The sequence below is a fragment of the Chlamydotis macqueenii genome, chromosome 4 (genome assembly GCF_036417535.1).
Source record: "Chlamydotis macqueenii isolate bChlMac1 chromosome 4, bChlMac1.mat, whole genome shotgun sequence".
Classification (NCBI taxonomy): Eukaryota; Metazoa; Chordata; class Aves; order Otidiformes; family Otididae; genus Chlamydotis; species Chlamydotis macqueenii.
Window position 1 is genome coordinate 70954342 of NC_141559.1, and position 27723 is coordinate 70982064.

The following is a 27723-nucleotide window of genomic DNA, read 5'->3' on the forward strand; positions in this document are numbered from 1 at the left end:
TTTCTTCTCCAAAATACAATTGCAGCAAAAAGATGTCTTAGAGGCTGATTAGAAAGGTTCCTGTAGAAAATTGGGGTCTAACTGTCTCTTGAAATATTCACTAGGATGAAAAACTTAAAATAACCAACACAAGTCATTCCGCTTAAAAAACCCCAATACAAGTCACATGGCTTAAAAGAGTCAAAACCATTCAGGGGCGCCGTGTGCATGGCTGCACAGCTGTCCGCCTGCCTATGCCACTCCCTGCTTTCCCTCCATCCCCAAATAGCAGCCCTCTAAGCAACAGGCAAAGGCTGCCTGCAGACAGCCCGTGGGCCACGGAGTGGCAATGTCATGGGGAAGAGCAAAGGTGGAGCTTTTCCAGCAGTGCAGACACGGCTCTGCTATGCCCTGCTACATGTCCAGGAGCTGTATCGGCAGCAGGACGCAGAGGAGATACGCAGAACCTCCCCAGCCCATCCCTTATCTTGCAGAAAGGCATTTTTAACAAAAACCATTAACCAGTATATACAACACTTCAGGTGTGCTATTTTGGTTTTGTTAAATGAGAAGAAATCTAATAAAAGGGAGGGAAAACAATGCACTGCAGGAGAGGCAATTTTCGTTGCAAATCAACTATTTGGAGCAGTCTGAATGGGAATTATGCGATAGGTGTTTTGGAACAGGCTATCATGCTGGCACTCTAATAGGGAGCATCACTTTACAATGTTATCATTTAAATGACAGAGCTTCATATTTATCTGTCAAAAAAAGAGAAAGTATTAATCTGCAGAGATCCTTGCAGCTTTTCATTCTACGGTGTACATGGAATTGCTTAAAAGTACTGCCATGAGGTGGCTCTATGTGGTTCAGTTATCATTTTCAGAAAGCTTTCTGCCAGGGTGTTTTATTATTGCGGAAACAAACCACCAGGAAGGAGAAACACCACCCTGAAATTTGACAGCAGGCTGGGCTGTGAACATGAATTCTTGTTACGGCAGCCTAACACCTCCCGCCCTTTACAAAGTGATTGCTTTCATCTGCTCACAGTTTGTGTCTGCCATGTGCAGATGTATTCCTCGGTTTGGTGTCTTAGGAATAAAGTGTAAATAAAATGTAAGCAGTTTTTTTTTTAAAAAAAAAAAACTGCAGAAAGCATGCAAACCATTTCATCTAAAACTTCTGCTATGTCTCCTGTTTGGAGAAATAGCCTGGAGTTTGGCAACGAAATGTGCCTTCTTCCTTTTGCCCTTCAAAACCAGCTCAGATCTGGCCAAATTAGGGGCCACTGAGAATTTTGGTTCACCCATATGCAGCTGCAGACCTGCTAGAGGTTGGCAGATAAATTTCCTGTGGATTTTGAGCAGGATCTAGGTTAGACTGTCAGAGCAGCATAACCTTTTGCTGAGATTGCTGGTCCTCCATCAGGCAGCACGGTAACGTTCAACATCAGTCATCTGTTGCACTTTTTTCATCTTTGGCAGCAAACACGATAACAACCTCCCTTGCTTAATAACTCATCATGCCCATGGCCCTCTCTATTTTGTGGACTGAATGAGGTTGAGATCTTGATAAAAAAAAAATAATCACGGGAACCTGTCATTCAAGACTCTAGTTCAACACGTGATGTATTCATTCTGATCTGAGTGCGGGGCTAAGCCGCAGAAGGCGGTACTTTTCCCTGTGCTCCATCTTCCACAATGGCATTGCCAGATGTAGTCACAGAGAGCATAATATTTGCATCACTACGCAATATAAAACTAGTCCCTAAGCAGAGATGCAAAACCTAACAGTAGACTTATCAAATTAAAACTCTGCAGATTTTCAGGCTGGGTTTATATTCGGTTTACCTGCCTATGGCAAGCCAGTATTAACAACTATTTCTTTGCTGTGGTGGAGCAATTTAACCTATGCTTGTCATAAACTACCCCAGGAAAAAATAAATGACAGCAGGTTTGGGCCATCCAGCCTGATTAGTTCAGTTTAAATCAGCTGTCTGGCTGGACAGGCAGCAAGTCCGCGGGCTGTCTTGTGTCACTTATCTTTCATCTTGCAACCTACTGTCAAATGAGTGATCATTTGGGACCTGCTGCTGTTACATACGCGCTCTTCTGCTGCCACGGATCTAATTTTGTAGTTATGGTACAATAGTTATAGCCTTTTTTTCTTCTTGGCTCCCTTTTTGCCCTGAGGGGACTCAGAAAAAGCCAGGCTGATGGTAACATGAAGCAGATGCAATAGCAGACAGGTGTCACGAGTACCTGAGTGTGAGGTGTGGCTCCAGTTGGAGACAAGAAGGGGTAGATTTCACACACAGCTTCACAAAATTCAGTGTTGCTCTTATTACTAACCAGTTACTATCCCTAGCATTCACAGCAGGCGGAGATACAGCGGTGACCTGCAAAAAAGGTTCAGCACTGTGCGCAGACAGTGGACACAACCATACAGGAAAACTATTCCATCACTTTGCTGCCAATATGGTTTTTCTAGTTATGAGCAACATTTAATAGTAAGGTTCCATGAATTTTTATGAATCTTTCCAATTTAATTTCTTTCCCTTATAACTTAAATATTAAGCAAAGGAAAAATATTTGAATGGCATGCTGTTTTAACTTCTATTTTTACTTTGTGTAATTGCAGGACATGTTCATATCACTGACTTTAACATAGCAACCATAGTGAAAGGCTCAGAAAAAGCTTCTTCTATGGCTGGCACAAAACCCTATATGGGTAAGTTTTCAACACCATTTGGAAAATGTAAGAAAATGCACACTTTAATGTTGACTAATGGTATATTAAAAGGATTTTAAGTTGTAAAAGCATACAATAGATTTGATCAACTTCTTTTTTTTTTTTTTTTGAAAGTATATATGTGTTAGCAATGGAAAATATTGGAGATGGAGGTATTGGGCAGGAGCTTTGTCTCCACACTGCTTCTAGTCAGGTTCTGTTTGGTTTTGTGAAGCAAATTCAGGAGAGTCTCAACTGTCTTACTGCCTGCAAAACCCCATGGCTGGAGACAAGAATATATGATTATATTTACACCACTGTGGCTATAATCTAGCAGAGAACACATAAGGTCACTTTAAAAGTACCTAGACACATCTTTAATTGCTTTGCTATGCTGAGTTCCTCAAAAATGTGTTTGTTGGAGTCCTATGTAACTAACCTCTGAAGTCCTTGCCCTGTGGCTTTTAGGGGCATTTTATATGTTTTAGTCATGTAATTTAAAAGCATAGATAGATTGAAGGCTGGAAGAGTAAAATTCAGTTCGCCTGTCCTCACATATCTAAATGTTAAGCATCTTGGCTAAGCTAGTAATCCAAACTTCCCCTGGAGCTGAAGGATAGAAGGCATCTCCTGAAGGTCATTTGCCCCACTAAAGTTGTGCTAGCTTCCACGACTAAGAATAGGTGTGATTTGTCCTATTTGTGGCTTCCTATGCATCTGCTGTTTGTATACGTAATTGTCATTGCCTGTGGAGATTACTAGCTTAAGACAAAACTTATTCGGGTTCTGGGAAGCAGACTAAGAGCTATGGGTGTCTCCAAGAGACTTTCTCTAGCAGACGTGGTCAGAGAACATCTAACACTCATGCACCAGTAAAATACTGGTAAACTACCATATTCTGAAAATGTCATTTGGGGAACAAAAGGCCACTGTGTTACCACACTTATGCATGTTAGCACAGGAGTAAAGCATTTGCCTAAGAAACAGGAATTAACATTTATGTTTTTCACGGCACAAAGAGCGCTGTACCAACCCGTACACAAAGCTGGCCGGGGTCTGCAGGATGCCTCCATACCAGTTGTGAGACTGTGTCAGAGCAGTCCCAGACACCAGAGCAGAGTGATGTTTTCAGATATGATGTGATTTTGTCACAAATCAACAGTTAGCAGGGGCTGGAGTCTATTCCTCCTGAGCAGCTTGAGCATAAATGTCCCGTTTCAGCAGTTGGTGGGATACAATAGCACGGTGTGGCCACACCGTGCCCCTGGGCTTACGACCAGTGCACTGACCTGCTGCTAGTTAGCTTACTCTTATAAATGTACTCAAAACAGACCAAGAAACATTTTATGTAGTCCTGACTCAAGCATTTAAGTTATGCATTGGAATGTGATTTTAGATTAAAATTTTCTCAGAATTTCATATTGGTTAGCTCTAGCTCTACTTAGATGGGACGGCCAACACTGCACAGGCATCATATAGAGAACATTAGGAGGCCAAATCTGGGTACTGAGCTTGTCCTCAGGGCTGGTACCTGAGTGTTCAATGTTGCAGCACAGTTCAGTGTAGTGAAAAGAGATGGGAAGGGATGCTGCAACCTGACTTACACCAACAGCTTTAGTTTAAAAAGAACTTGCTTGAGCTTTTTTTTTTTCCAATATGTGGTGGTTTTATTTATGGAAAAAAAAATCAACAAAAACTCAGGATAAAGCATTTTTCTCTACAAGTAATTTGATTTCCCCCTAATGCATACAGACAAATAGTTGTACAACTGACATGTGAAATTGATTACATTCACAGAAGTGCCCTTACATGCATAATGACTGAAATGTTAAAAGATTCCAGCATTTTTGATATGGTAGTTTTACATTTCTGTGAAAAAGCCTATTTCTCAGAGCTCATACATTCTGCTTAAATAGCTGCCTAGAGTCTTCTAGCAGCCATTGTCCTCAGGTGTGCAAATTCTTATTACACAGATTATTTGAAAGTACCCTCGGAGTAGCCATTTTGCAGGAGCTCAAACAAATTCAGAATAGATGTTTTCTATGTTTAAATGTGATGACAGCAGACATAACAATAGAGTATTTTCTAAGATTTAGTTTGGTAGTCAATTAAGTGACTGTTTTGATAGGCTCACATGTTTAATCTTGAAGCGGTTGCACAATGTTACATTCAAAAGCATAATTATTACAAAAGCAGAAAAAAGCTGAGTACTTATTTAGGGGTCAGTTAGCATTTTAGCATCTGTCTGTCATAATCTGAATGTGTGTAATGAAGCGATCTTCTGGCAGATAATGATCAGAAGCAGATTACTTAAAACAGCTGTACAAAAATGTACGTGAGTATTCTTCAAATATTTTGCTGAGAGTTAACAGGAAAAATAGTGTCCTTTGGAGCATCTTTCAGCCCATCTGCACATATCAGTGGACCACCACCTTCTTAGCTCAGTTGTGCTGTCTCTTGGCAGGCTTTTCTCACAGTAGCTTGTTCTTTGTGTAGCTAGTGTTTGCTGGGAGATAGTACAAAGAAGGGAAATGCTGACATTCACCTTAGAAAACCTCTCTATTCAATGCAGAGATGTTCAAGTCCAGTCCATCCTGCCTAAACTTCACTTATGTCCATTTCCTTGGTATTTTCCATTTGCTAGAAAATTCTAGAGTCCTTGTATTTAGTAGGACAATAATAATCTCCGTGACAGATACATCCCTATAGCCTTATTGTGTTGCAATCATTCATCATCTAAATATCATGACAAATTGTTTCTCTGATCTAAGTTTGGGGTCCTGTAGACAGCTGAGCCTCGTTGCCTTCCCAGAGAGCTAAATGACTTCCTGGAGGGTCCAAGCTATAAACCCAGAGTGGAGGGGAGATGGGAGATGGGAACAAGATTTTAACTTTACACACTGGCAAACTGCTGTCTTGGTTCATGTCAGCTCATGAAGCTGTTCTGCCCCTGAACCTTCCTCTCCACACAGCAAGTCTCCCCCATATCCAACAATCTCACAACAAGAAGAAACAGAACAAGAAAAAGGCTGTCTTTCCCTTTATGAAGAAACTGCATCAGCATCCACCAGCTTGCTTTCTTTCCAACATGCCCTCCTCAGTTCTTCGAAAGGCAAAAATGCTGCAAAAGCTACAAGGGCAGTCTTTGCTACTCAGAAAGAGTCAGAAGAGTCATCCTTCTATTTATTTGGAGCTGTAAGAAGACAGTAAAGCTTTTAGAGCTGTAAAAATCCTCTGTTTCAGGTGAAAAGTGAGGGATGAGCATTCTCTGTGGCAGAGCTTGGGCATCAACTCTTCAGCAAACCTCCAATATTAAGAATTTGACAGATATGGCCAGACATTCATTGGTGCTGCTTTTTGCCCTAAGTGCATTGATTTTGCTTTCTTTCATCTTTCAGTTTACACCTTTAATGTCGTGAGGAATCCTCTCTTTAGTGAAATACAACAAAATCTTCTCAGTTGCAGTGTTCATAAAAAAAAATTAGGTTCTCTCCTGCTAGTTATTTAAGTCTGTATGGGTTCTGGCTTTAAGGCTGCATTACAGACTTTCCATGTGGTTTCATTTAAGCCATTCAGACAATGAGGAACATAGAAAAAAAGACTTGGTTAGGGAGGTTGACTCTATGGTTGGTAGCAAGCTTTCATTAACAGGAATTTAAACTATGCTTTAAACTCTGTGTAATAAGACAAAATCACCTTCAGGTCACTAGCTGAGCACCAGAACTGAGGAAGCTTAGTGGTCGTTGTAAGACATGCCTTACACTATGCTCATTTTCATGATGATGAAGGTAAGAGATGTGATGAAAGGTTTTTCCCCTTCTTGGAGGTTTATAAAGGCTTACTTCTATGTTATGTTTAATCAGATATGAGGGCACTCTCCAGCCTTTCCCTTAGTAGAGGCAGTTATAGGATTTTTCACATCTTCCTATGGCCAATTTAAGGAAATAAACAGAAAAATGTTATCTCTAGAGCCTCCATTCCTATTTGAAATCTGATTGAAATAGGCTGAGAAATTGCTAGGGAGCGATTTCCTCGCATGCAACGTGACTGCATAAAACTGCTATTCTGGAAAAAAACACAGTGAATTGATATTGTATTGTAAAATTCAGTAGCTGTTCTGATTAAGATACCTATCTTATAATGCTGAGCATGGTGTAAGTCAGCTCCTGCAGCCTTTGCTTAATCCCACTTCACATTAGCCTTTTTGCCCCTAAGTCTTTCTCAGTCTGACATTTTCCCTGCCTATTTCCTTACTTATTAAATGCTTACGCAGAATGCAGTGTACCTGAACCTGAACGTTTCTCCAGAAACCCTGGTAATTTCTCTATGTTCCCCCTTCCTGGCTGATTCATTCAGACAAGTGAAATACCTGCCACACGTAGGCAACAATGGTGAATCTGAAAGGAACGAGGCCAACAGCCTGGCGAGACAAGCTACTTCCAGCTGCTTCTGCAGTTTTGCTTCTCAAAGCCATTGAGCTGAAACGCTGAAGTGAAATCAGCTTCTTAATGCTCAGGGGTCTGCAGAGTTTCTGTATCGTACTGTTCAGACAACTGCGGCTGTGAAATACGATGTGTGCCTTAAGCTGGTTTAGGAAACCTGTGTGTGTCACCCGTGTCTGATTTTATCATTACAAATTCACCACTCAAACCTTCTACAGCACCTGTGATTGAGAGTATTGTCAAAGGTTTTATTGTACGAGCAGCCCTTTGAAAACTCGTAGGTTTTCAGGCTGTCATCCCACACTGGCAAGCAATGCCAAGTGTCCTTGGAGACCAAGCTGGCTTTTGGCAGGCGTGCCTGCTGCCAACAAATGAACAAGAGCACTTGTGGGGGGAGCCCCCTCCACTCTGCAGCAGGATGTGGAGCAGGAAAGCCAGCGCAGAGCAGGACACTGTGGTCCCTGGCCACAGCCTGTGCCCGAGATATTCAGTGTTGGCTCTTTCTTCCTGCAGAAGGCTACCATTAGGCCTCTTGTGTTTAAAAAAAGTCTGCATTTGCCTGGCTGGAAGCACCTGATTGTTTGCCATTTTCAATACTGTTCCATATTTATGAGAAAAAAAAATATGTTTCATGTATTAGTCCCTCATGCAGGCTGCAGGAAATAATGCTTGTGTCTCAGAGAATGTGCTCAGTGCTGGGCACCCATTTGCAGTAATGGCCTCTCTCCCTGAAACAGGTTAGTCAGCTACAAAACAAAATTTTAACTACTAAAAGACATCTAGAAAACATTACAAATATAGCCTTTTGTTTATTCGTCACTCTGGCATAACTTAAGAGTATTTGAGTACATGCTTTTTAGTCACTGAGATGTTTCCTTTTTGAATGATCAATTTCCGTACATCTGTATAGCACTTGTGAGTATTGCAAACATTTTCACAGGTTACAAGTTACAGGAGTTTAAGGTTTGCTGGGTTTTTTTCCTATTTCTGGTCTTAGGAGGGTTAGCAAGGTTAGGTAGAGGCTTTGTGGTTTTCTTGAAATTATCTAAATAATGCACTGTGCCTTTGCTTCAGGTCAAATACATTTTATGATATAAATACAACTGACCAAAATCCAGAGCCAACAAAATCAGCTATAAATTACGTGAAAAGTTTCCGCTACCCTCTCTTATCCTACAGGCTTGTTATCTCAGATTTTCACAGCTGCTTTCATAGGTTGCTGTCACGGTGAAGAATGGCTGCACGCCTGAGATTACCAGAGGAGTGTGGATTTACAGAGGTCTACTGAACTTCTAAAATGTATGAGTCATCTAGATTTATTAATTAGTACTGCATGGGAGTACTACTGGAGTCAGAGGAAAGCTAGTGGATGTCCCGATATCAGCCTTACAGGTAAAGTAAAAATATCCTGTAGGGCTAAATTTGTTCCTGAGGTAGTTACAATACAGCAGGGATGAATTTGGAGTTGGGTTTTCAAAGGTGTTCAACCTTGATCTTCCTTGCACTCATTCTAAACAGTGCTCTGAAATTAAATAATGTTTTGCAGCTTTTTGCTTTTCGAGTGCAGCTAAGGCAGTGTTTAGGTTTTTAAAACTCCCACCCTTTTCCTACCAAGGCTGGCATCTGCAGAGTTTCACTGGTGATGTTGCTACCTGCCCTTTTGATCCCAGGGAAATATCACAACGCCAGCACGAGGAGCAGGGAGGCTGCTGTTTGTTCTGATAAGCAAGAACCGAGAGCGGATGTGTGAGGCTTTGAGGTGCTGAAATAAATACTTGCCCTGCTGATGGGGTTTTCAGCCGGTGCTGGGAGCACTGCGGCTGAGGGGATTAAGCACTGAGCCATGAGTGGGTATTCAGGTTTTGGCTCTGCTCTGACATTAGTGAGTACGCACACAAGCAGCTAAAAATCCTTGGTCGATCAGGAATGAAGGTACTGTCTCCAGCTGCTTTTCCCCTCTCTGTGCTCTCTGACCTCCTGCCATCCTTTGAGATCTTCCCACGAAACTGCTTAAATAAACATTTCTTTGACTATTCAATCAAAAAATCCCCACACTAAGTTCAAGTGTTAGTTCTGATTTGGGATTTTATTTTTATTTTTCTTTAACTTGCTTGAAAGGGCCTTATCCAAAGTGGAGCTCTGCAGGCAGATCTGAGGGGGAAGAGACCCCCAGGAGAGGTGGGAGACAGGGCAACGAGCTGTGACCTCCAGCAGCCCAGCAGGGCATTTCTACTCACTGGGTAACTCCTCTTCTTCTGTCAAGACACACAGCCCTCCAGGTTTTTGCATGCATAAACTGATGCAAAGACATTTGCTCATGTGGTTAGGAGTACGTGAGGCAGGAGCACTTGATAATCCTGCTGATGTGTCAGGTGCACAGTCTGTCCTGTCAGTCCCCAGTTCATTTCAGCACAGGGGCAGAACAGTTGCTGTGCATACACTGGGTCAATCTTCCAAATAGCAAATGGATATTTTTGAACAGAATCCCTTCAGCAAAACTGACACTGCAGCCACTGTGAGCTTGTGGATGGGGTAAGGAAGGTGCTTCTGTATAATTTCATATTCAGTACTAGGAGATTGTGAGACATTCATTGCTGCTGAGCTTTCTTTCAGTGGGGCTAGCAACTTGATGTTTATCTAGATGTTCAACCAGTAAGGGCTTTTCTGTGCAAACGCAATGGAAAGAACTGAGTTCTCTTCAGTGATTGAGTAACGCAGAGGGTTTTCTGAGGACAGCACTCTGAGTAAGGGCAGGAGAGGTTGTACAGCCATATGGCAGACTAATAAGGCATTCTAAATGTGGTGTCTGTATTCAGGAAATGATATCTAAAATATTTACTTTGATTGAATAATTGCGTTAAATATGAGTATTAAAACTATTGAGGTGTATTGTGTGGACAATGGTACAAAATCAGTTACACCGCTGTAACAAGTCTAGACCTCACACTAGAAAATTGCTGGCCCAGCATGGCCAGGCTTTAAGCAGCACTTTGCCTCATACAATAGATGTTAGCAGCTGGCTAGTTTAAAGCTCTGAATCAGAAAGCTGTCTGTTATAATTTACACCCTTTTAGCACATAAGAAAGTAAACACTAGGAGGTAAATTGATAGTTTACCAAGTCCATGCTTATATTCAGGGAGAGGGAAGTTATTTTCTTTCATTTTGCTCTTAAAACAACTTCTCCTCTAAATAGAAGATCACGTGTCATCACTGTAGTTTGATTTCTGTTTTCTATTTAAATGACAACCTAGAAGAATTACTGGCCTCTGAATTTACCTTTCAGAGGAAAGTGAAAATTAATATTTTTCTCATCGCAATGCTGAGAAAGCAGTTAATATTTCACTGAACCATTTCAGTCCAAGGTTCTTGGAATATTATTTCAAAAATCAAGTTCATTTTTTATTCAGCTCCATCTGTCACCCACTAAGCCTGATTCAGCAAGGTGAAACTATGGAAGTGTTATATGCATCAAGTCATTCACACATTTAAAATTCGGAAAAGTCTAAGCTTTCAACAGCTTATCCTGTGCTAGTCAATCAAAATATCCTTTATACTGTGTGCATTGTGTATATATATATGCATTTTTATATATATATATAATCTTTTTTTTTTTTTTTGCAAGATCAGGTACTAATGTGAGGATGGAGAATGATACCTGACAGTGTGGTATCATGCTGAACCTCAGTTAATGACTCTGAAATCTCTGTTCCTATCTATGAAACCTCAGGCATTACAATAAAACCCATGCCACTGAGGTGTGTTTTGCTACACGGCTGGCAGAGTGTATTGGTTCTCAACCCCTGCCGTACACCACAAATCTCTGACATGCCGGGTCGCTGCTGAGATCCAAATAGACTACAGAGAGCCCTAGCTAGCCAACTGGATGATTAATGTCAGGGTTTCACTCTTGAGATATGTTTTGGACATGCCTGTCTGAACTTAATAAAAAAAAAAAATGAGAGCAAAGCACTATGGCTTTATTTTTATTTTATTTTCAGTTTTCCATATTAATAACATTAGCATGAGGGATTTTGTAGGAATTAATGACCAGATCTCATTGGCAACATTTAGCTATGCATGGGCAATCAGCACCTTGCAACTAATCGATCTTGCATGACTCATCTGCAAGTTATTGTTTAAATGTACTGATTTGTAGTAAAGACCACTTGAAGAAGGGTCTAACACATTCATCTTACTGCACTTTCCCCATCACCAGTTTTGTGAAGTTTCAAAGCAGCCTATGGAAGTCTGCAATGCTTTAAAGTAAGTAGTAGCTCTGTAAACTTCTTAATCAACACTCGTCAGTCTCCCGGGTAGTGGTAGGCAAGTACACCAGGAGCTCTTTGATTAGCTTCTTGCTAAGGAAGTGAAACTTAAATCAGTTCATCAGAAAAGAAATGCCACATTGTGCTATTTAGGATTTGTACCAGAGCCACTCCAAGCTCTTCATTTTAGAATTTAGTCTGATGAATTGTCTTTATGATTAAACCAATATGTTCCATCAGAAACAATAACAGCTAATCTTTATGCCCACCATTCTAAGTGACATTCAAATTGACTATTTTATCATGGACAGGCATTTCAAACTCGCTGCTGGGCACCAAACTGAAATGCCCTGAATTTCAGAGACCTGGAGCACTTATAGTTTATTTTATAGTATATTTTATCACATGTAAAAGATACTCTTTTACAGTAGGAAAAAATAGTGAAAATTGAGTTGCGTTGTTTGCAGTTACATTGATGTTCTCTTTTATTTCAAGCTCATGTATAATATTGTTAGATACTGATAATTTTTCCATAAACAGGATACAGAATTATCAAACAGATAAAATCTCAGTTTTGTACCTATTTTTTTTTTTTACAGATCTTTAGGGAAATATGCATACAATACTAGATGCATCCTCTACATCATTTGCAATGTAGATCATCTAACTGTTGTGTCAAATGCAGTGAGTATTTATATATAGGAATCAATTTGTCAGAAATTACTCTCTATTTCACAAAATTATTTGGAGCTCAAAGTGTAGCTAAACCCACAGAACAGGAGTATGGATATCCCAGAAGCCCCTATTTCTGAGATGGATGCAGATGCTCCAGATTTGCTTTCATGTTTGATTTTTTTTTTTAGCTATTCTCCAGTATAGTTTTATTTTAAAGCAAAATAACAATTTATTTACTTCCTTGGAATTTTAGTGTCAATACAGAGACAGTCTGCAATGATATGGTATTGCTAGAATGATACAGTTCAAAAGCACTGAAAGACATAGCTCTGAAGAGGATTTATTTTCATTTATTAGTTGGAAAAAAAAAAAACATTAGCTGGAAATACATATTAGGGACAATGAAGGAAAGCACTGAAGCACACTTAATGCAATGCAAAGGTGGGTTAATTTAATGACATTTTTCAATAAAGCAAAGCAGATAAACAGTGAAATCATGAAAGTATGTTATTAAGAGAAAAATATAGATGTAGAAAAGAAAAAAAACAATTGGAGGATTTTTAGCTTGGCGAATTGCTGAAGGCAAGTATGTGCATTTACTCATTAGCCTCAGAAACATTTCTGATTTTGTTGCTTGCCCTGTTAAAATTAGTACAGATGTCCCAGCTTGGAATGGCATTAGTTTTGAAATGGTCTGTCTTTGTAGTTACCAAAGACTTGCAAGAAAGGTGGTAGATAACACTTCTGCCACACATAAAGACCAATTCCCCAGGCCAAAAGACTGCATTGCTTCTGAGATCCAGACTTTCAAAAGTCCCCAGTACTTTGGATGACAGGTTTTCCAGGTGTCTGAGTGGAGATGAAGAGCCCATGCAGTTCATGGTGATTGCTTAGAGGAAGAGGCTGTAAAGGTCCCATTGAGACTTCTGGCCTTAGACCCCTTCATCTCACAGCTCAGATGGGCTCTGAGAAGGTGATTGCTTGACCTTCCTTAGCATCAAAGGACTATAGAGTGATTCTGTTTAGTAGGGGCCTCAGGACTCTAATCCAACCTCCTGCTCCAAGCAGGGCGAGCAGTGAGCCTGGACCAGGTTACTGCTGTTGAAGGCACTCCTTTGGGCAGCTCCAGCAAAGCCATTCTCCATTATGTCAAAGATGTTTGTTCACAGGGAGCAGTGAAGACCTGTAACACCTATCGATTGCATCACTTCACTTGTCTTTGAATTCGCTCTTGCTGCTAGATTTGTTATTACTTGATTTAGCTTCACTGTTTAAAAGCTGTGCTTCCACCATGCAAATTTCTACTGCCTTCGCTCTGACTGTATGTGATAGTAACTACAGCCCTCAGCCAAAAGGATCTGCAGGACCAGACCCAATATTAAAACCATGTATTTTCCTGAAAAGTCTTTGTTCAGTAGAACATGCTTGAGGATAAAGACATGAAACTCCCGTTCTTAGATGCACTCTCTCACTTCTGTTCACATGAATGAACTTTTCCAAACAGAATCCTTGCATTTGGGTAGATGCATGGGGGTAAAAGATTGTCATTCTAAATCTGTTATGATAAGAGAGGATGTGTGCAGAAAGGGTGCACACAGCAAAGCTGTTGCCCTTGCTCCAAGCTGACAAGCTCAAATCTTGTCAACCTGTGGAAGAACCTACCCACAGCAGGCTGCAGGATGGCAGTCCAAGCTGAGCCTGAGATCAAATTTTAAAAGACTATAGTCTATATCAATAACAATCCTGAAGAAAATCTATGTAGAATTTTAACTTTCCTTTCAGACTTTTTATGTGCTGGTTCTAGCTGGTTTGTGCTCAGAATATTTTTCCTAATGTAGTTATTTCTTACATCAAGTCCTAATGTTATGTTCTGTATTTCACAATTCTAGTTCTTCAGGGCTTGGCTAACCCCATCACAGCAGAATCTGCTGTCTTTCTGTAAAATCACGCTGTGTTTCTGAATGAGCGGGCAAACTCCAGAGGTCTGCCATACAGGCTGGAGGCCTTCGTTTGCACCTAATGTCTCAGTTCAAAAAGGCTTTTAGACAAATTAAGCACAAGCTTAGTGTGAGACTGGTATGTAACAGCCTTGTCAAACTGGGGAAAGGTCTTCTGACTTCTGTAGGGTTGAGATTTCACCCTGCAAAAAAAAAACCTGTACATAGGATACTGTAAATCCCATCACGCCTTCTGTCAGTCCCCCCTCATCTTGTGAAGCGAGTGCTTAAACAACTTCACTGGAGCTGACTGAATGCGGGGAGGCAGTCCAGCTGGACTGCGAATAATATTGCTAAAGCAGGGGAAAAGAGGCCATTTGCTTTAAAAATCAGGAGTCTAACTGCCCATTTTCTGATCAAAGGATGCCATCAGCTTAAGGTGAGAAAACAGCTTCGAAACATCAGGGCCAGTGGGCAAAATAAAGCGTTTTTTGCTCATCTGCTTAATGTGGGATGAGTTGACCTTGAAGCTTTTAGAACAAGCAAATGAAATAAAAGTGGGTAACTCAGGCACTGAATTAGCTGCACCGTTCTGGCAATGTTGTAGGTTACATCAATAAAGTACTTTCATCTCTACCTCACAGAAATCAGCTAGTCGTCTGTCTCATTGTTATAATGTTAAAGTTATAAAAGAAAGAGTGAAACCAATATTATACCTATATAGCTCAGTAAAAAGGTCGCAAAGGCTATTTCTGTAATGAGATATTATACATCATCTAGGCACAATGGGCAAAAATCATGATGAATGTAGCTAAATAAAGCAAACCTTCACTACAAGGCACCTATGATGATTTTTAAAATATGACTTGAGTGCCTGATATATAATTTAGGTGCACTGATCCACTAAAGTAACACAAAAAATCCTGCATACCCTCTTAGCATCTATCTGTGTGATAGACCACACACATCTAAGTTGTGCCTACACAGATCCCCAGCAGCATGCAAGCAAGATCTGAAGTACGTCTGAAGATACAGCATGCCAAGTGAAGCTGTATTATCTGGAGGCAAGACAAACTAACTCAATGTGATTACTTTCATAGCATTGTTAATTCGTTTCATACTGGATCACAGAACAAGCTTACCTATGCCGGAGATCAGCTATTCTCCAAACACACATATTCCAGCAAAAATATTTATTTAGGTGCCTGCAGTTCTCCTACTGAAAGTATTTAGAGATAGTCCTGCTGAGCAAAGAGTATAGGACCACTTTAATTCATTCAATGCTTTTTGTTCTACGGATTAGGGTTTTGCAATAGCTAATGCACGGATGCCAAAATCCTCTAGTAGGTTTGGCTTTTCAGGACTTTGTGAAGTCAGGTCTGGAGCTGTAAAATTTTTAGGTTGCCATCCATAATGCAAAACTTGCAAAAACTCCTCTGAAAGGAATGCCTTTCCTTTAATTAAAGGTGCTTCCCTCAATGCCATACATAGTCAAATCCCAAACTGCCAGTCAGAAGTAACTGAGACCAGGTTACATTATTCATTGCAGTATGCCCATTAGAAAGTGATGCGACAGTAATCAGGTGGTAATGTGGTACATTAGACTCAGTATCGCGGCCAGAAGAGGCTGACATGGTAGTTGCAATCTAGCATGATGTTACGGTTGGTGATAGTGTTGTTTAGAAAATCCCCAGGGAAAGTCTTGTTTTCACAAAGTGTACTGAGATCCTGCTGTGAAATAATTAGAAAAGCATGACTGACTTTTCTTTTCATTTCATTTCCTATCCTCTCATTTATGTATGCTTTTCTGAAGAAACTGCAGTGGCATATTTTATTATATTTTTCTTGCTGAAATTGGCCAACTGCATTCTTGTTTTGAAAAGATCTTTTTTTTCCCCCAGGAAAGTTATTTTTATGGAATTCATTACTTTATTGACAGTGTGTTTATTTCCAGTCATGGCAGAGTTTCTCACAGCATACAATCAGTGTCAGGATTTGTATTTAATTACCGGTTTCCTATGTTGAATATCTTTAAAACCCACCTGATTAATTCTATCCAAATGTAGGATAAGGATGAGATTTACCATGTTCAGCACCTCCATTAATCACAAAGAATCACCTTGCTTCCGGATATTTGTCACATAAAATGTTTACATTACTCTAAATATTCCAAGTCGCACTTCAGTTCAGGAATTCCCCTCCTATTTCTTATTTTTATTCACATAACATAAAACTTAAATGGGCCAGGTAAGAATTAACATATAAAATTATTGACTTTTGAAAAACCCTAACCAGTGCAGGTCACTTCTTGCCAGCAAACCAAGGCACTGAAACTGCATCCTGAGAATGCTGCGCTTGTAAATGTGTTTAATGCCGGTTAATTGCATCCTTGTTCATTTTTCAGCTGTCAACATTAACGATCCATAGTCTAACCTTAACATAATGTTTTTTGTTTTATTTGATTAATTGTTTTAGCTCCAGAAGTGTTCCAGGCCTTTATGGATGGAGGTCCAGGATACTCGTACCCTGTAGACTGGTGGTCGCTAGGAATTACAGCATATGAATTACTGAGGGGTTGGGTAAGAATGACAGGTTTTGTTCTTATTTAACACATTGACTAACAGAAGTCCCAAAGTTTGTAATGCTCCCGAGTGCACTCTTCATGATAAAATTTGAGTGGATGAGGCTGCAGTTCAGCTCAGGAATGGTCTCCTGGATCTTTCCCAGCTGGAAACATTCTTGGGAAAATTTCACCCTGCTCTCAATTCCTTTATGAAAATTTGCCTAGGTTTGGCTAAGAGAAGGCCTAATGTTTTAACAGTTTCTCCACAACGTTGAATTGGAAACAATGTTTTTTTTTCTCCAAATAGAAGTTGAGTCACTTCAGATTTTTCTATATCTTTGATTCTCTTGGCTAATACCTTAAAAGAGCTAAGGTAATATCTTAAGATGCTTGGCCCAACTACAGAAAATGCTTATCTGGCAGTGCAGTTGTTACTTATCTAATCAATTATGTGAATAAGCTTAATGAAAAATCTTCCTGAGCATGGTCAAATATCACAGAAGATAATGGAAAGTTCTTTTGGTTTAAAGGATTGAAGTTAGTTGCTTGAATATTTACTATTCCCTATGGAAAACAGTAATTTAGATACTATGTCAGGATAATGATATAGCTAAAGTAGTTTTTTAAAAAATAATAATTCCTAGTTTGGAAAAAAACAGTTTTATTACATTGCAGTATACTTTTAAGGAAGGAGTATTTGCTGTCGTATGATGCTAACATGGTACCACTACACTGTCCTGCTAGGCACATTGTGATGTGAGACAATCCATTCCACAAATATCTCACAGTTTCCTGTAGGATGACAGACAAAGGAAACTAGAAATAGAGCAATTATTATTCACATTTTTAGATGGAAAACTACATTTCAGAGTGTCTGCACATTGTTACTTCAGTCCAGAAGCTACATTTTTCACAGGCCTAAAACTTGACCAATCTATTTTTTATTTCCATAGAAATGGCAAAAGCCATGCTCCTGGTACAAAGATCTCTCCCATGCCAAATTCAGTCCTTGATCTCAAAGCACAGGAGTATTTAAAACCATTTAAAAAAAAATGACATTTTTCTTTACCATAATTCTCAATAATTACTGAGTTTTTAATCTGACATTGTTCCCAGAATGGACAATTTTAACCTGAACAGTTAAGGCCTGGCAGTGATAAGCATACATTCTCAACCCTAGTCACAGATGGAAGTACTAGCTGCACATCTTCAATTAAAAGCACATCCTGCTGGTTTTATATCAACTCTTTTAGCAATGAGTGTCTTGAAGAAAGCAGCGCAATGAATGAATGTATAAGGAAACCTGAAGTCCCAAGAGTAATCACAAAAGACAGCTAGTCACTTTAATAAATGAAAAATTATCTAGAATGGTAGCCATTTGCCAAGAGTCGTACAGTCTTTTCTGAATAAGTCTATCTGGCTACAAATAAAAGAAAGCTGAGACTGAATCATTTTTTTTTTTTTTAAATAAAAACATTGCCATCTGTCCATACTCCAGTCAACCAAGCCAGCTGCTTGCTTTCTCCTGAAGAGCGGCTCTTGCCCACTGAGCAAGTCAGCAAGTGACTTGGCAGCCACACCTTTGTATGGACTAGGAAAAGGTATATTATTTCCTGAATTGTATTTCTAAATTTTTCTAGTATAGGTAAGGCCTAAACTGACAGGAGTGATGACAAGAGAAGTAGCGGCGGGTTCAGGAAATGTGCTTAACCTGAGGCATTTTGCTGTCTGCAACAACTGCGAGCTTCGGAGCTCCATCTGCTGCAGCAGTCCCGTGCAGATGGCTGCAAATAAGCAGCTTGCGCCTACAAGGCTGCAAGCTACACCTGCAGGCAGGCAGTCCCCCACTCCTCCATGCTCCCACAGCACTGGTTTTAGTGGTGAGAAGAGAGCCCTGTTGCCACAGAGCAGAGGGGTGGGTGCTCGGTGCAGCCCACCCACTCCAGCCCTGGGTAAAGAGGAGGATGTTGCACTGGGCAGAGCCGTCCAGAGGTATGACTTTCTGCAGCTGGAGCATGGTGCATGCTAGTGTGTGGGGAAGGCAGAAGGGAAGGAAGGAAGGAGCAGTAGAAATGAGAAGCATTTAAAATTTCCATCATTTTCCACCTCTGAACTGTGCATGCCTGAATTCAAGAGGAGCTACATAACAATGAGTTGCTTTTTATTGAGCTGAATTTTTGTTTTTATTGGCTTCTACTGTTATCAGACGAAAGAGTCCTCAGATGAGGCTCAGGGTGCTCAAGGCATTGCAGCCATTCTCCTGCCTTGCTCTCTACTGCCAGGTAGCCAAGACAATGTGTTGCTGGAAACAGGGCTGTAGCTACAGGAGGAGATTGCATCCAGTACAGAACTGCCTGGACCATTTTTTGGTTGTCCGCAGTAGCACCTGCATCTCCTAATGTCTTACGGGTACATTTCTCTTCTTAGCTAGTTGCTAATAAAAGACTTAACAACCAAAAAAGTAAATTTCTAAAGCTTTGCATCAAACATTGAACTTTTCTGCAAGTCCATGAAATTAAACTGCAGGATGCAAATTATGACACATGTCAGTTTGCTCCTAAGCTACAGACAACTGCTAAAGTATTGTAATAACTGTATATACCGTGCCCTCAACAGAGACAAGCGGAAGCAAAGAGGTAGTAGTTGTGATTCTTGGACTCTGACTTCCACTGTGATGTGAACATTTTAGAATGAATTTTGGTAAAACATCATGAACAAAAGCAACACAGTTGGTTTTTTTTTCCTTTCTCACAAAAAAAAAAAAAAAGCAGAAGGGATCTGACCCTCAAGTGGATTGAATAGCTGAAAAACATGGAAGATATAGGTGTGAAGGACCTCAAAAGACCAAGCTTATAATAGTAATTTCTTTGAGTACTTATAATTCAAATTAACTAATATTAAAAATTGCTGAAAATCCCCTCCAAAAAAAACCAAGTAAGATTGCAGAATGCTGACAAATTTCAAAATAAGATAAGTTTTAAAATTATTTTTCTGGTGAGGAAAAAGGCATGTGCAGAAACATCCTTAACAGAAAAACTTTCTTATTTTTATTCTCACTTCTTACTTCCTTAAAGTTGATAATTTTAGAGCTAGATAACCATTCGGAATCATAGAACCATACGATAGTTTGGGTTGGAAGGTACCTTTAAAGGCCATCTAGTCCAACCCCCCTGCAAGAAGCAGGGACATTTCCAACCAGATCAGGTTGCTCAGATCCCCGTCCAACCTGGCCTTAAAACAATTTCCAACAATTGGTGTAAATTCTGGCTCAGTGATCATATTGGTCACATCATTATATCAAGTCTGAATCAGGAGTAGGTTACTTCTTGACAACAGACAGAACGTTAACCTTTCATTTTTAATGGCTGTTTTATGGCAGCATTACCACAGGTAGGGAAAAGCATATGACAGACTATTTCAAATGAGTTTTGAACCTGATTCAAGAAAATTATGTATTCAGAGCATGCATTTAGGTCCTGTTTAATACATATGGACATGATATATCTAAATGACAACAGAATAACTGAATGTGAATCAAAGTAAAAAGATTTAAGTAATCTTTGGATTTATTTTTAGAACATCCCAATGCCTTGGAATGGTCTTGATTTCATGCACATGTTCAAAGTTAAACATATGCATGAATGTCGTTCTCCAAATAAGAATATTTTCTGGGCTTTTATGAAGAGTGGCTCTAATTCACAATCAGATTAGATAATTAATACTTAGAAATATTCTTAAATAATAATCTTGTGCCAGTACATGCTAGCAAAAGTCAAGGGATGATTCAGTTCTTCGTGAAGGTAATGTGTGTGTGCCCTTTGCTGATGAAGATATTGGATTAGAAGGTGACTTTATGTTGCATATGAATTATATGGATTAATTTGCACATTGCTGCTATGATGGCATTTGGCTGCAGATATCACATCACATATCACATATTTGTCACCTGCTGGGTACAACTTAATTTACAAGCAATCCACACTCTATCCTGAAAAAATGCAACATAGAGTATCATTATAACAACTTGCTTCACAAATACAAATATTTTAAAAATTTGTGCACAATAATTAATAAGAATATACATTTATATATAGTAATTTCATTTCCAAATGTTACATCTAATAAAAGATAAATCACAGTAATCTTCATGAACGAAACACTGTAAAGCCTGGGGCTTCTATTCACCTATAGAAACATTTAGGCATGCAAACACAGGACAGCAGGTCTGTATATTTCATAGCTCCATGTAATGACTTAATTTTAGATTTCAAAAAGAGCAAAAGTTAGGGATTGGGATTTGGAGTCTATGTTTTTACTGTGATTCTTATACAGATTTTTGTAAGCATTTTTAATTTTCTCTGTCTACTACTCAGTAAAATCAGGATGACAAAGCTCCCTTCAGCCACTGCTTTTCCATTTTGTCAGTTTAGGTCACAAGAACATTCTAGTACTACAAGTGAAAAATAGTAAATAATCCACATTTTGCATAGAATGCCCCAGGAATAAAATTTTTCAGTCGTCTCGTTTGAACTGATACTTCTTTTCATGAGAGAAAAATTTGCAGAGGAAATGCATCTATGAGTAATCACATTCATTATAACCAAAGAAAAGCATACACGCAAAGAAGGATTAGCCTCAAAATTGTTATAAGATGTTTTGGGTTTTTTTTTGTATCTCCAGCATAAACAATACTGAGCTCAGGAAAACATGAATTGTCTACGCTTTTTTATCCATTCTTGCTGACTTGATTTTGATTTAACTTTATCCCAGAGGCCCTATGAAATTCATTCTGCCACCCCCATTGATGAGATACTCAACATGTTCAAGATAGAAAGAGTCCACTACTCATCTGCATGGTGCAAGGGCATGATAGCGCTACTGAAAAAGGCAAGTAAGCACGAACACCTTCTGTCCTCTCTTCTCTCCTCTTCCAGAAGCCCCTCCAACAATTCAGAGGCTTCAGGCAAACACAAACATTAGGGAGTAAAAATGTCAAGGATAAGAAAGCAGTGCTTATTCCTAGACTTTTCTGAATGTGTGTGGTGCAGTATTTTCTCTTGAGAAGCTGGATTATTCTTAGGCTCAAACTCAGGCTTTTCATGGCCTCAAAGAAATAGAAATATAATTTTAAAACTGATTCACTAAGTGATAGCAAAACTGTGAGGATCAATAATCCCCACTCTGTGCCCTCGCTCCATTGTCTCCAGCCCTGGTTGTGCTTGCCAGAGAGGGAAGCATGGACCACTCTACCCTCTGAATTTCTGCCACGGTTTCCAGCCAGGGAGCTTAAAAATGAAAAGGGCTATATCTCTTCCTGTCTCGTGTTGCTATAGTTGCAACAACAAAAGTTGAGCCATTTTGCTGCGAATGTCACTAAGCTACAAGACAGGGTTCTTTCTGAATGCATCACCACCCTGGAACTTGCCTTCTTCCTAAAATCCCAGTTGTTTGGTTTAATTTTCTGGCCATGCTGGAAAGATCGTCTGTCTCTTTTATGTATTTCAGATGATCAGTACCGATATTTGAGCAGGAAATATTTGTGAATGTGTGAATAGAAGATCAATTTCCTTTGCAGCAACAAGCAATCTATTTTTGATAGACGGAGCAATGAGGTGGTTAATTTTAATTGCTGCCAGGATGCTTGGTGTAAATATATCTTCCAATAAATTAAAGACAAAACACAAATTGTTGGGTGGCATTGAACTGTGATGTTTTATGTTACTTGGACTCTTCTGGATTTGTAAACAAGCTTTTGTAACTAAAACACATACTAATACACTTCATGCCTGCAACAGCGATCTGGTGGCAATTAAATTATATTCGTATCCTAGGAGTTATTATTATATATATTTTTTTTAAGATTGGGACTTCCAGGAGTTGTTAGAGGATTCCCAAGCCATTTCCTTACTCTAAATTGTGTATCATAGAATTTATGTGTGTGATACTTTTACTTTTTTTATATGGCACCTAATCCCTTAGAAAATGCCTTGTGCTTGATCACAGCTCCTCACTAAGGACCCGGAGTGCCGACTTTCAAGCCTTGCAGATGTCCAAAGCTCTCCATACCTAGCTGATGTCAACTGGGATGCAGTTCTAGAGAAAGCCGTGGCCCCAGGCTTTGTTCCTAACGTAAGTCAATATTCCAGGTGAACTGTGATTGCAAATTCAGACTTTAATTATCACTGCTGTTTTACTTGTTTATGCTTGCATTTATTTTTCTTCAGTGATTTACTTCACGGAAGTTTTACTTTGGATTCTGCTTTCATTTACTCAGTCACAGCTGAGAAAAAATTTGGCCGATTTCATTAGATCACAACAAAAAATAATTAACCCTGGTTCACTTTTTGTTCCCTTTCAAATAAAAACCATTTTCCAGACTTTGCATTTCAGCTGTTAGAGCAAATGATTGACAGAGTTAACTCTGAGCCAAAGAATACCAAGAGGATTTTTGCTGCTCTGAAAGTTAGGCGTCTGAATAACATTTGCAAGACTTTTTAACATCCCAGTGTGCTGTTCTTTTTTCACTTTAAAGTACTGTTTCAAAAGACTGACCTGTTTCCTTTTTACAGTTTCCTACACTAAAGCAGTCATATTCTGTTAGGGAATCTGGTGGTTTCTTTATTTTCTCTGTTTCCATTTTGTTGATATTTTTGGAATATTTCCATTTTGATCATTTGTAAGTTGAATGGATTTGAGGCCCATGCATAAAAAGCAGTGAGTGTGGTGTTAACACATTTCTCCAGTTTGTTCAGTCAGATTGCACCAAACCAGACATTTGTAGCATACGAAGGATTGTTTATATGTTTTAATGCAACTATGAATAAAGATGGAAGAGGGCATAGCTAGACCCTATCCTCATCCAGGTGTACATTAGAGTTCTCGTTGAATTGGTGGGGACAGGATCCAGCCCCGCAAAAGCTGAGGGAGCATTGCCTAATGGAGCGAAGGCAGGTAGGTGGGTTGCCAGGACAGTGCTGGCAGTGTTTGCTGTGCTTCTTGGCACCTGACCAGAGCTTTTCCTGGAAGCAATATCCTGCAGGAGATGAAAGCTGTGGGTGGGCAAGCAGGGCTTTCCTCAGGGAGCTTGAGGAAAGACTGGAATACAGCAGGTAACTAGCACAACAGGCAAAGAGAAAGACAGGGCCCTCTTGGGCACTGTAGAGCATGTTCACCAGAAGCGAAGTTCCTTCTTTTCATGTTTTAACTTAATGGTAGTGCAAGATGAAAGCTTCAGAGATGAATGTCATATCTACTAAACCAAGGCCTACCAGCCACTTCAGGACAGAGGCTGATATTGCAGGGCTTGTTCCACCTGGTTGATCAGGTGTGTTAGGAAAAACAGTGGGAAGGTGAGAGGCAGAGCATCTTTTCTAGCACAACACTTCTCTATGTAGTAAACTTTGCTTTTTCAGGAGACCAAGTTTGGCCAGGCATTTTCCAAGAACTTTTCTCTCTGTTGCCCTAGCAAAACCTTCACTGATTAACCGGGGCCACACAACAAAATATTTCTTGGATTTCGGGCTCTGAGTGAGAGGGAGAATTGAGGCCAACATACACTGAGAGTTTTATAACTATAGAGTTCTATAACCTTTGACCACTGGCCGTTACAACCAGCAGCTTGCCTGCCTTCTGCAAGGAAGAAGGCATGTGGGATACCTGTGGTAGGAAGGCCCCATCATTTAATTTCTCCCTGTGTAGTCTGATGCTTAAACGTTTTTCTTACTTAACTAGTACATGTGTTTTTTTATGGTTTATCTAGTTTCTTTATATTCAGCTTGAAGTCATAAATTGTTAGTAGCTTTTTGGTGTTGTTAAATATTTGATAAAGGAAGCAAGAAATTATTTAAATGTAACTTGCTTTTATTTTTAAAGCTTCAGAGTTAAAGTGATGTATTTTTTAAGTGCTCGAACAAATCTTAAAACTGTACATGCTGAAGAAAGAAAGATATTGATCAAATGTAAAGAATTATTTATTTATAAATAGATATAAATAAGCTATACTCTTCCATCAATAAAAACCACATAAATTTTACTAAACCTGACTGGATAGTATGCAGGAAAAGGCATCAGAGAGATTAATATTAGAGTATACAGGCTTTTCTAGGAATAAAAATGATGGCATGATCTCTAAATCAAATGTAAAACTTGTGATGTCCTACCATGAAACAAGTAGTTTCTGATGTGGTTTTACTGCATAGTGTCTTTAGTTACTAAATAATACCTGCCATTTATATATGACTTCTCTTAGCACTTCCACCTTGACAGTGATAATGGTGTGACTGAACTCTCAGAAGTCCCAGAGAAAAACAAGCTGCTTTTAAGGTCTCCCACCACAAAATTCAAATTGTTTGCGGGTTTTTTTGATGCTTTGAGACAATGACAAGGAGAAAGAAACTCATGTTATTCTGATTACAGGAGTAGCAAAATGCTGATCCAGTAATTAGGATGCCAAGTAGTGACTTATTAAAAATGTATTGGGTTCAGCTGAACCAGAGATTTTTCTAGCCGTACCCTAACTCTTATCCGTAAATAGGAGAGGAACAGTTCATACCAAATGTTGTCATAAGATGGCTTTACTGCACTAACAAATAGAATATTAAAAAAAGCCCCTCAAGGCGTAAACTATGCTCCTGTAAACTTTTATGCTGAAAAAATCTGAAAGAATCCAGAACCTGAAAATAATTAAGGAAGAATCTGAAAAGAATCAAGGAAGGAAGCGATAATACAGAAATAGTGTTTCCAATCATCCTGCTTAAAAAAAGACTTCCTGATAGAACAAAGAATCTTAAGATTTGGTTCAAGCATCACAAATTAACATTAAAATGGAGAATCCTGAATATTTAAGTAATGTAAGTAATGGATAAGAAAAAGCATAATAGAACCATTTTTTATATAAATGTTGCTAACCAAAAAAAGGCCTGCTTCTTCCTTTTGTTGTCATGGACAGGAGCTAGGCGACTGAACCTGCAAATCTTCAGGAAATCAGGTTTTAACAAGTAGTTCTTAGAGGTACTCCCTGTCCCTCCTGCACTGTTACAGCTGCCGTTTTTGTTCTACAGCATTAACTGATATTCTGATGAAGACCCTGGGCCAGATTAATCTCTCTCATTGGTGTGACATAATTTTGGTCACTCTAGGAGTACATCTGTATGTAACTGGGAAGAGGATCTAACTTTTCATAATTCCTTTATAATATGATTTTTATCTTACCTCCCTTGTTTAAACATCAAGCATCACTCAGGCCTAAAAATACAGTTTTCATTTTACAGGTGTGATTGGCAAGCTGGATCATTATTAATGCTATTAACAAACACTTGCCAGGCAAACTAAAAAACCACAATGATGCTTCAAAGAGTAACTTTGAATCTTTTTGTACCAGAAAGGAAGACTGAACTGTGACCCTACTTTTGAACTTGAAGAAATGATTTTAGAGTCTAAGCCTCTCCATAAAAAGAAAAAGCGACTTGCCAAAAACAAATCCAAAGATGGAGCTAAGGAAACCTGCCCACTGGTAAGTTGGGGACTGTGGCTGCAGCCACTGGCATTTCATTTGCACTCTTTAATAGACAAACTCAGTTAAATTCAGTTTTATCATCTCTGAAAATAGATTCGGCCTTTATGTCTGTCATTTTACATATAGCATAAATGATCTCCAATACAAAATGAAAAGCAACCATTTATTTCAGTGAAATAGTAACAGCATGTTTAACTTTAATAATTTTTAATATTCTCACAGATGCTCATTTAACGTATGAAGAAGTGTTGTCAGTTGGCAAATATGCTTCCCACACATGGACAGATAGTTACAAGGAGTATTTATCTACTGCTAGTACCAAAAATGAAAAGTATGCAGTGAAAAGCTCATTACTTATAAATGTTTGAAGGCTGTCTCTTGCAGTCTTGACTAGTGTGTCCCGTGTAGAAAGACTCGTATAAACAGTCTGAACTTCTGAGAAGATTAAGAAATAACCATTTTCCACACTTGAGTTTTCTTTTCAGTGAGTTTTTATAAACTCTGTTGCTACTCCTAATGATTTTGAATGCTTATGCAAACTTTTCTTCTTAAAGCTATCATCAGATGTAAAAATCCTCAGGAATTCTTTGTGGGCAACCTCTTCCAACAGAAAGAAAGATTGATTGTGCTACCATGACCCACTTTTGAAGAGTCTTCAAAACATCTTTTGAGAGTATTCATTCATAAGAATTTTTGTTCAGTGTCGTTTCTGTTGTGATTTTTGTCTATGATTTTCCATATTTTTTAATCAACCTATTCATGCTGTTTTTTAAAGAATGTACACCTGCAGCAGTGCTTGGAAACCGTTAGGAAAGAATTCATCATATTCAACAGAGAGAAGTAAGTGCATTTCTTAATGCCTGTTTAGCATTCACTACTGAAATTAATTTGAGATTTTTTTTTTTCTCCCAGTGTAGGGAAAAGTGATTAATGATCACAGCAGCAAGGGCTAAAAGTCTGAATTTCTGTTGATTTCTTCCTCTTACAGTCTCTAGTGTACTGGTTTTTTATTTCTTCCGTCTCTGAGAGCAAGCAGAAGTGCTTGTGGTGAAAGTATGTTGGAGAGATAAGGTAAATGTCACTGACACTCTCTACAGAAACTGTTAGCAGTTAAGCAAAGGGAATACAAGTGGCTACTTTTTCACAACTCGAACGAAATCAAGAGAAGAGATAACTCATGAAATTTTAATGATATGAATTGCAGTGTTCTGATTTGGAAACTCTATTCATACTTTACCATGAAAGTGGTATGAAAGTGTTTATTTCAATATTAGTTATTTCAACAGAGCTAATATTAAAACTATTATCAGACATGAAGTGCTTCATAGTCTAAGTGTCAGTCAGAATCCATAGAAACACAAGTTTGAATCCCAAGGGTGTGAGTAATCTTCCTGGTCCAATTAATATACTGCGTTTCATGTAGTTTACTGTGTTTGAGTTGCAGCCACCATGGACCCGTTTGTATTAACAAATATAGCTCATAACAGGGAAGTTTTTTGTGTCTTTGGTGAAATTATTGCATTTTATCCAAGTATATTAGGTGGTTTTATTTTACCTAATTATATCTACAAGCTTTTCTAATGGAGTTGTGAAATGTTAGAAATTAATTAAAAAGTT

The 27723-nt window shown here is 39.0% G+C and overlaps 1 protein-coding gene across 1 annotated transcript in view; it reads left to right on the forward strand.

Moving 5' to 3' along the window:
- STK32B (serine/threonine kinase 32B) overlaps nucleotides 1-27723 on the forward strand; it is a 171108-nt gene that overhangs the window by 120950 nt on the left and 22435 nt on the right. The window contains exons 6-11 of the mRNA XM_086746706.1: nucleotides 2620-2709; nucleotides 16505-16608; nucleotides 21363-21479; nucleotides 22596-22721; nucleotides 25972-26103; nucleotides 26882-26946. Coding sequence (XP_086602832.1) covers nucleotides 2620-2709; nucleotides 16505-16608; nucleotides 21363-21479; nucleotides 22596-22721; nucleotides 25972-26103; nucleotides 26882-26946 — 634 coding nt within the window. The remainder of the gene's footprint in view (nucleotides 1-2619; nucleotides 2710-16504; nucleotides 16609-21362; nucleotides 21480-22595; nucleotides 22722-25971; nucleotides 26104-26881; nucleotides 26947-27723) is intronic.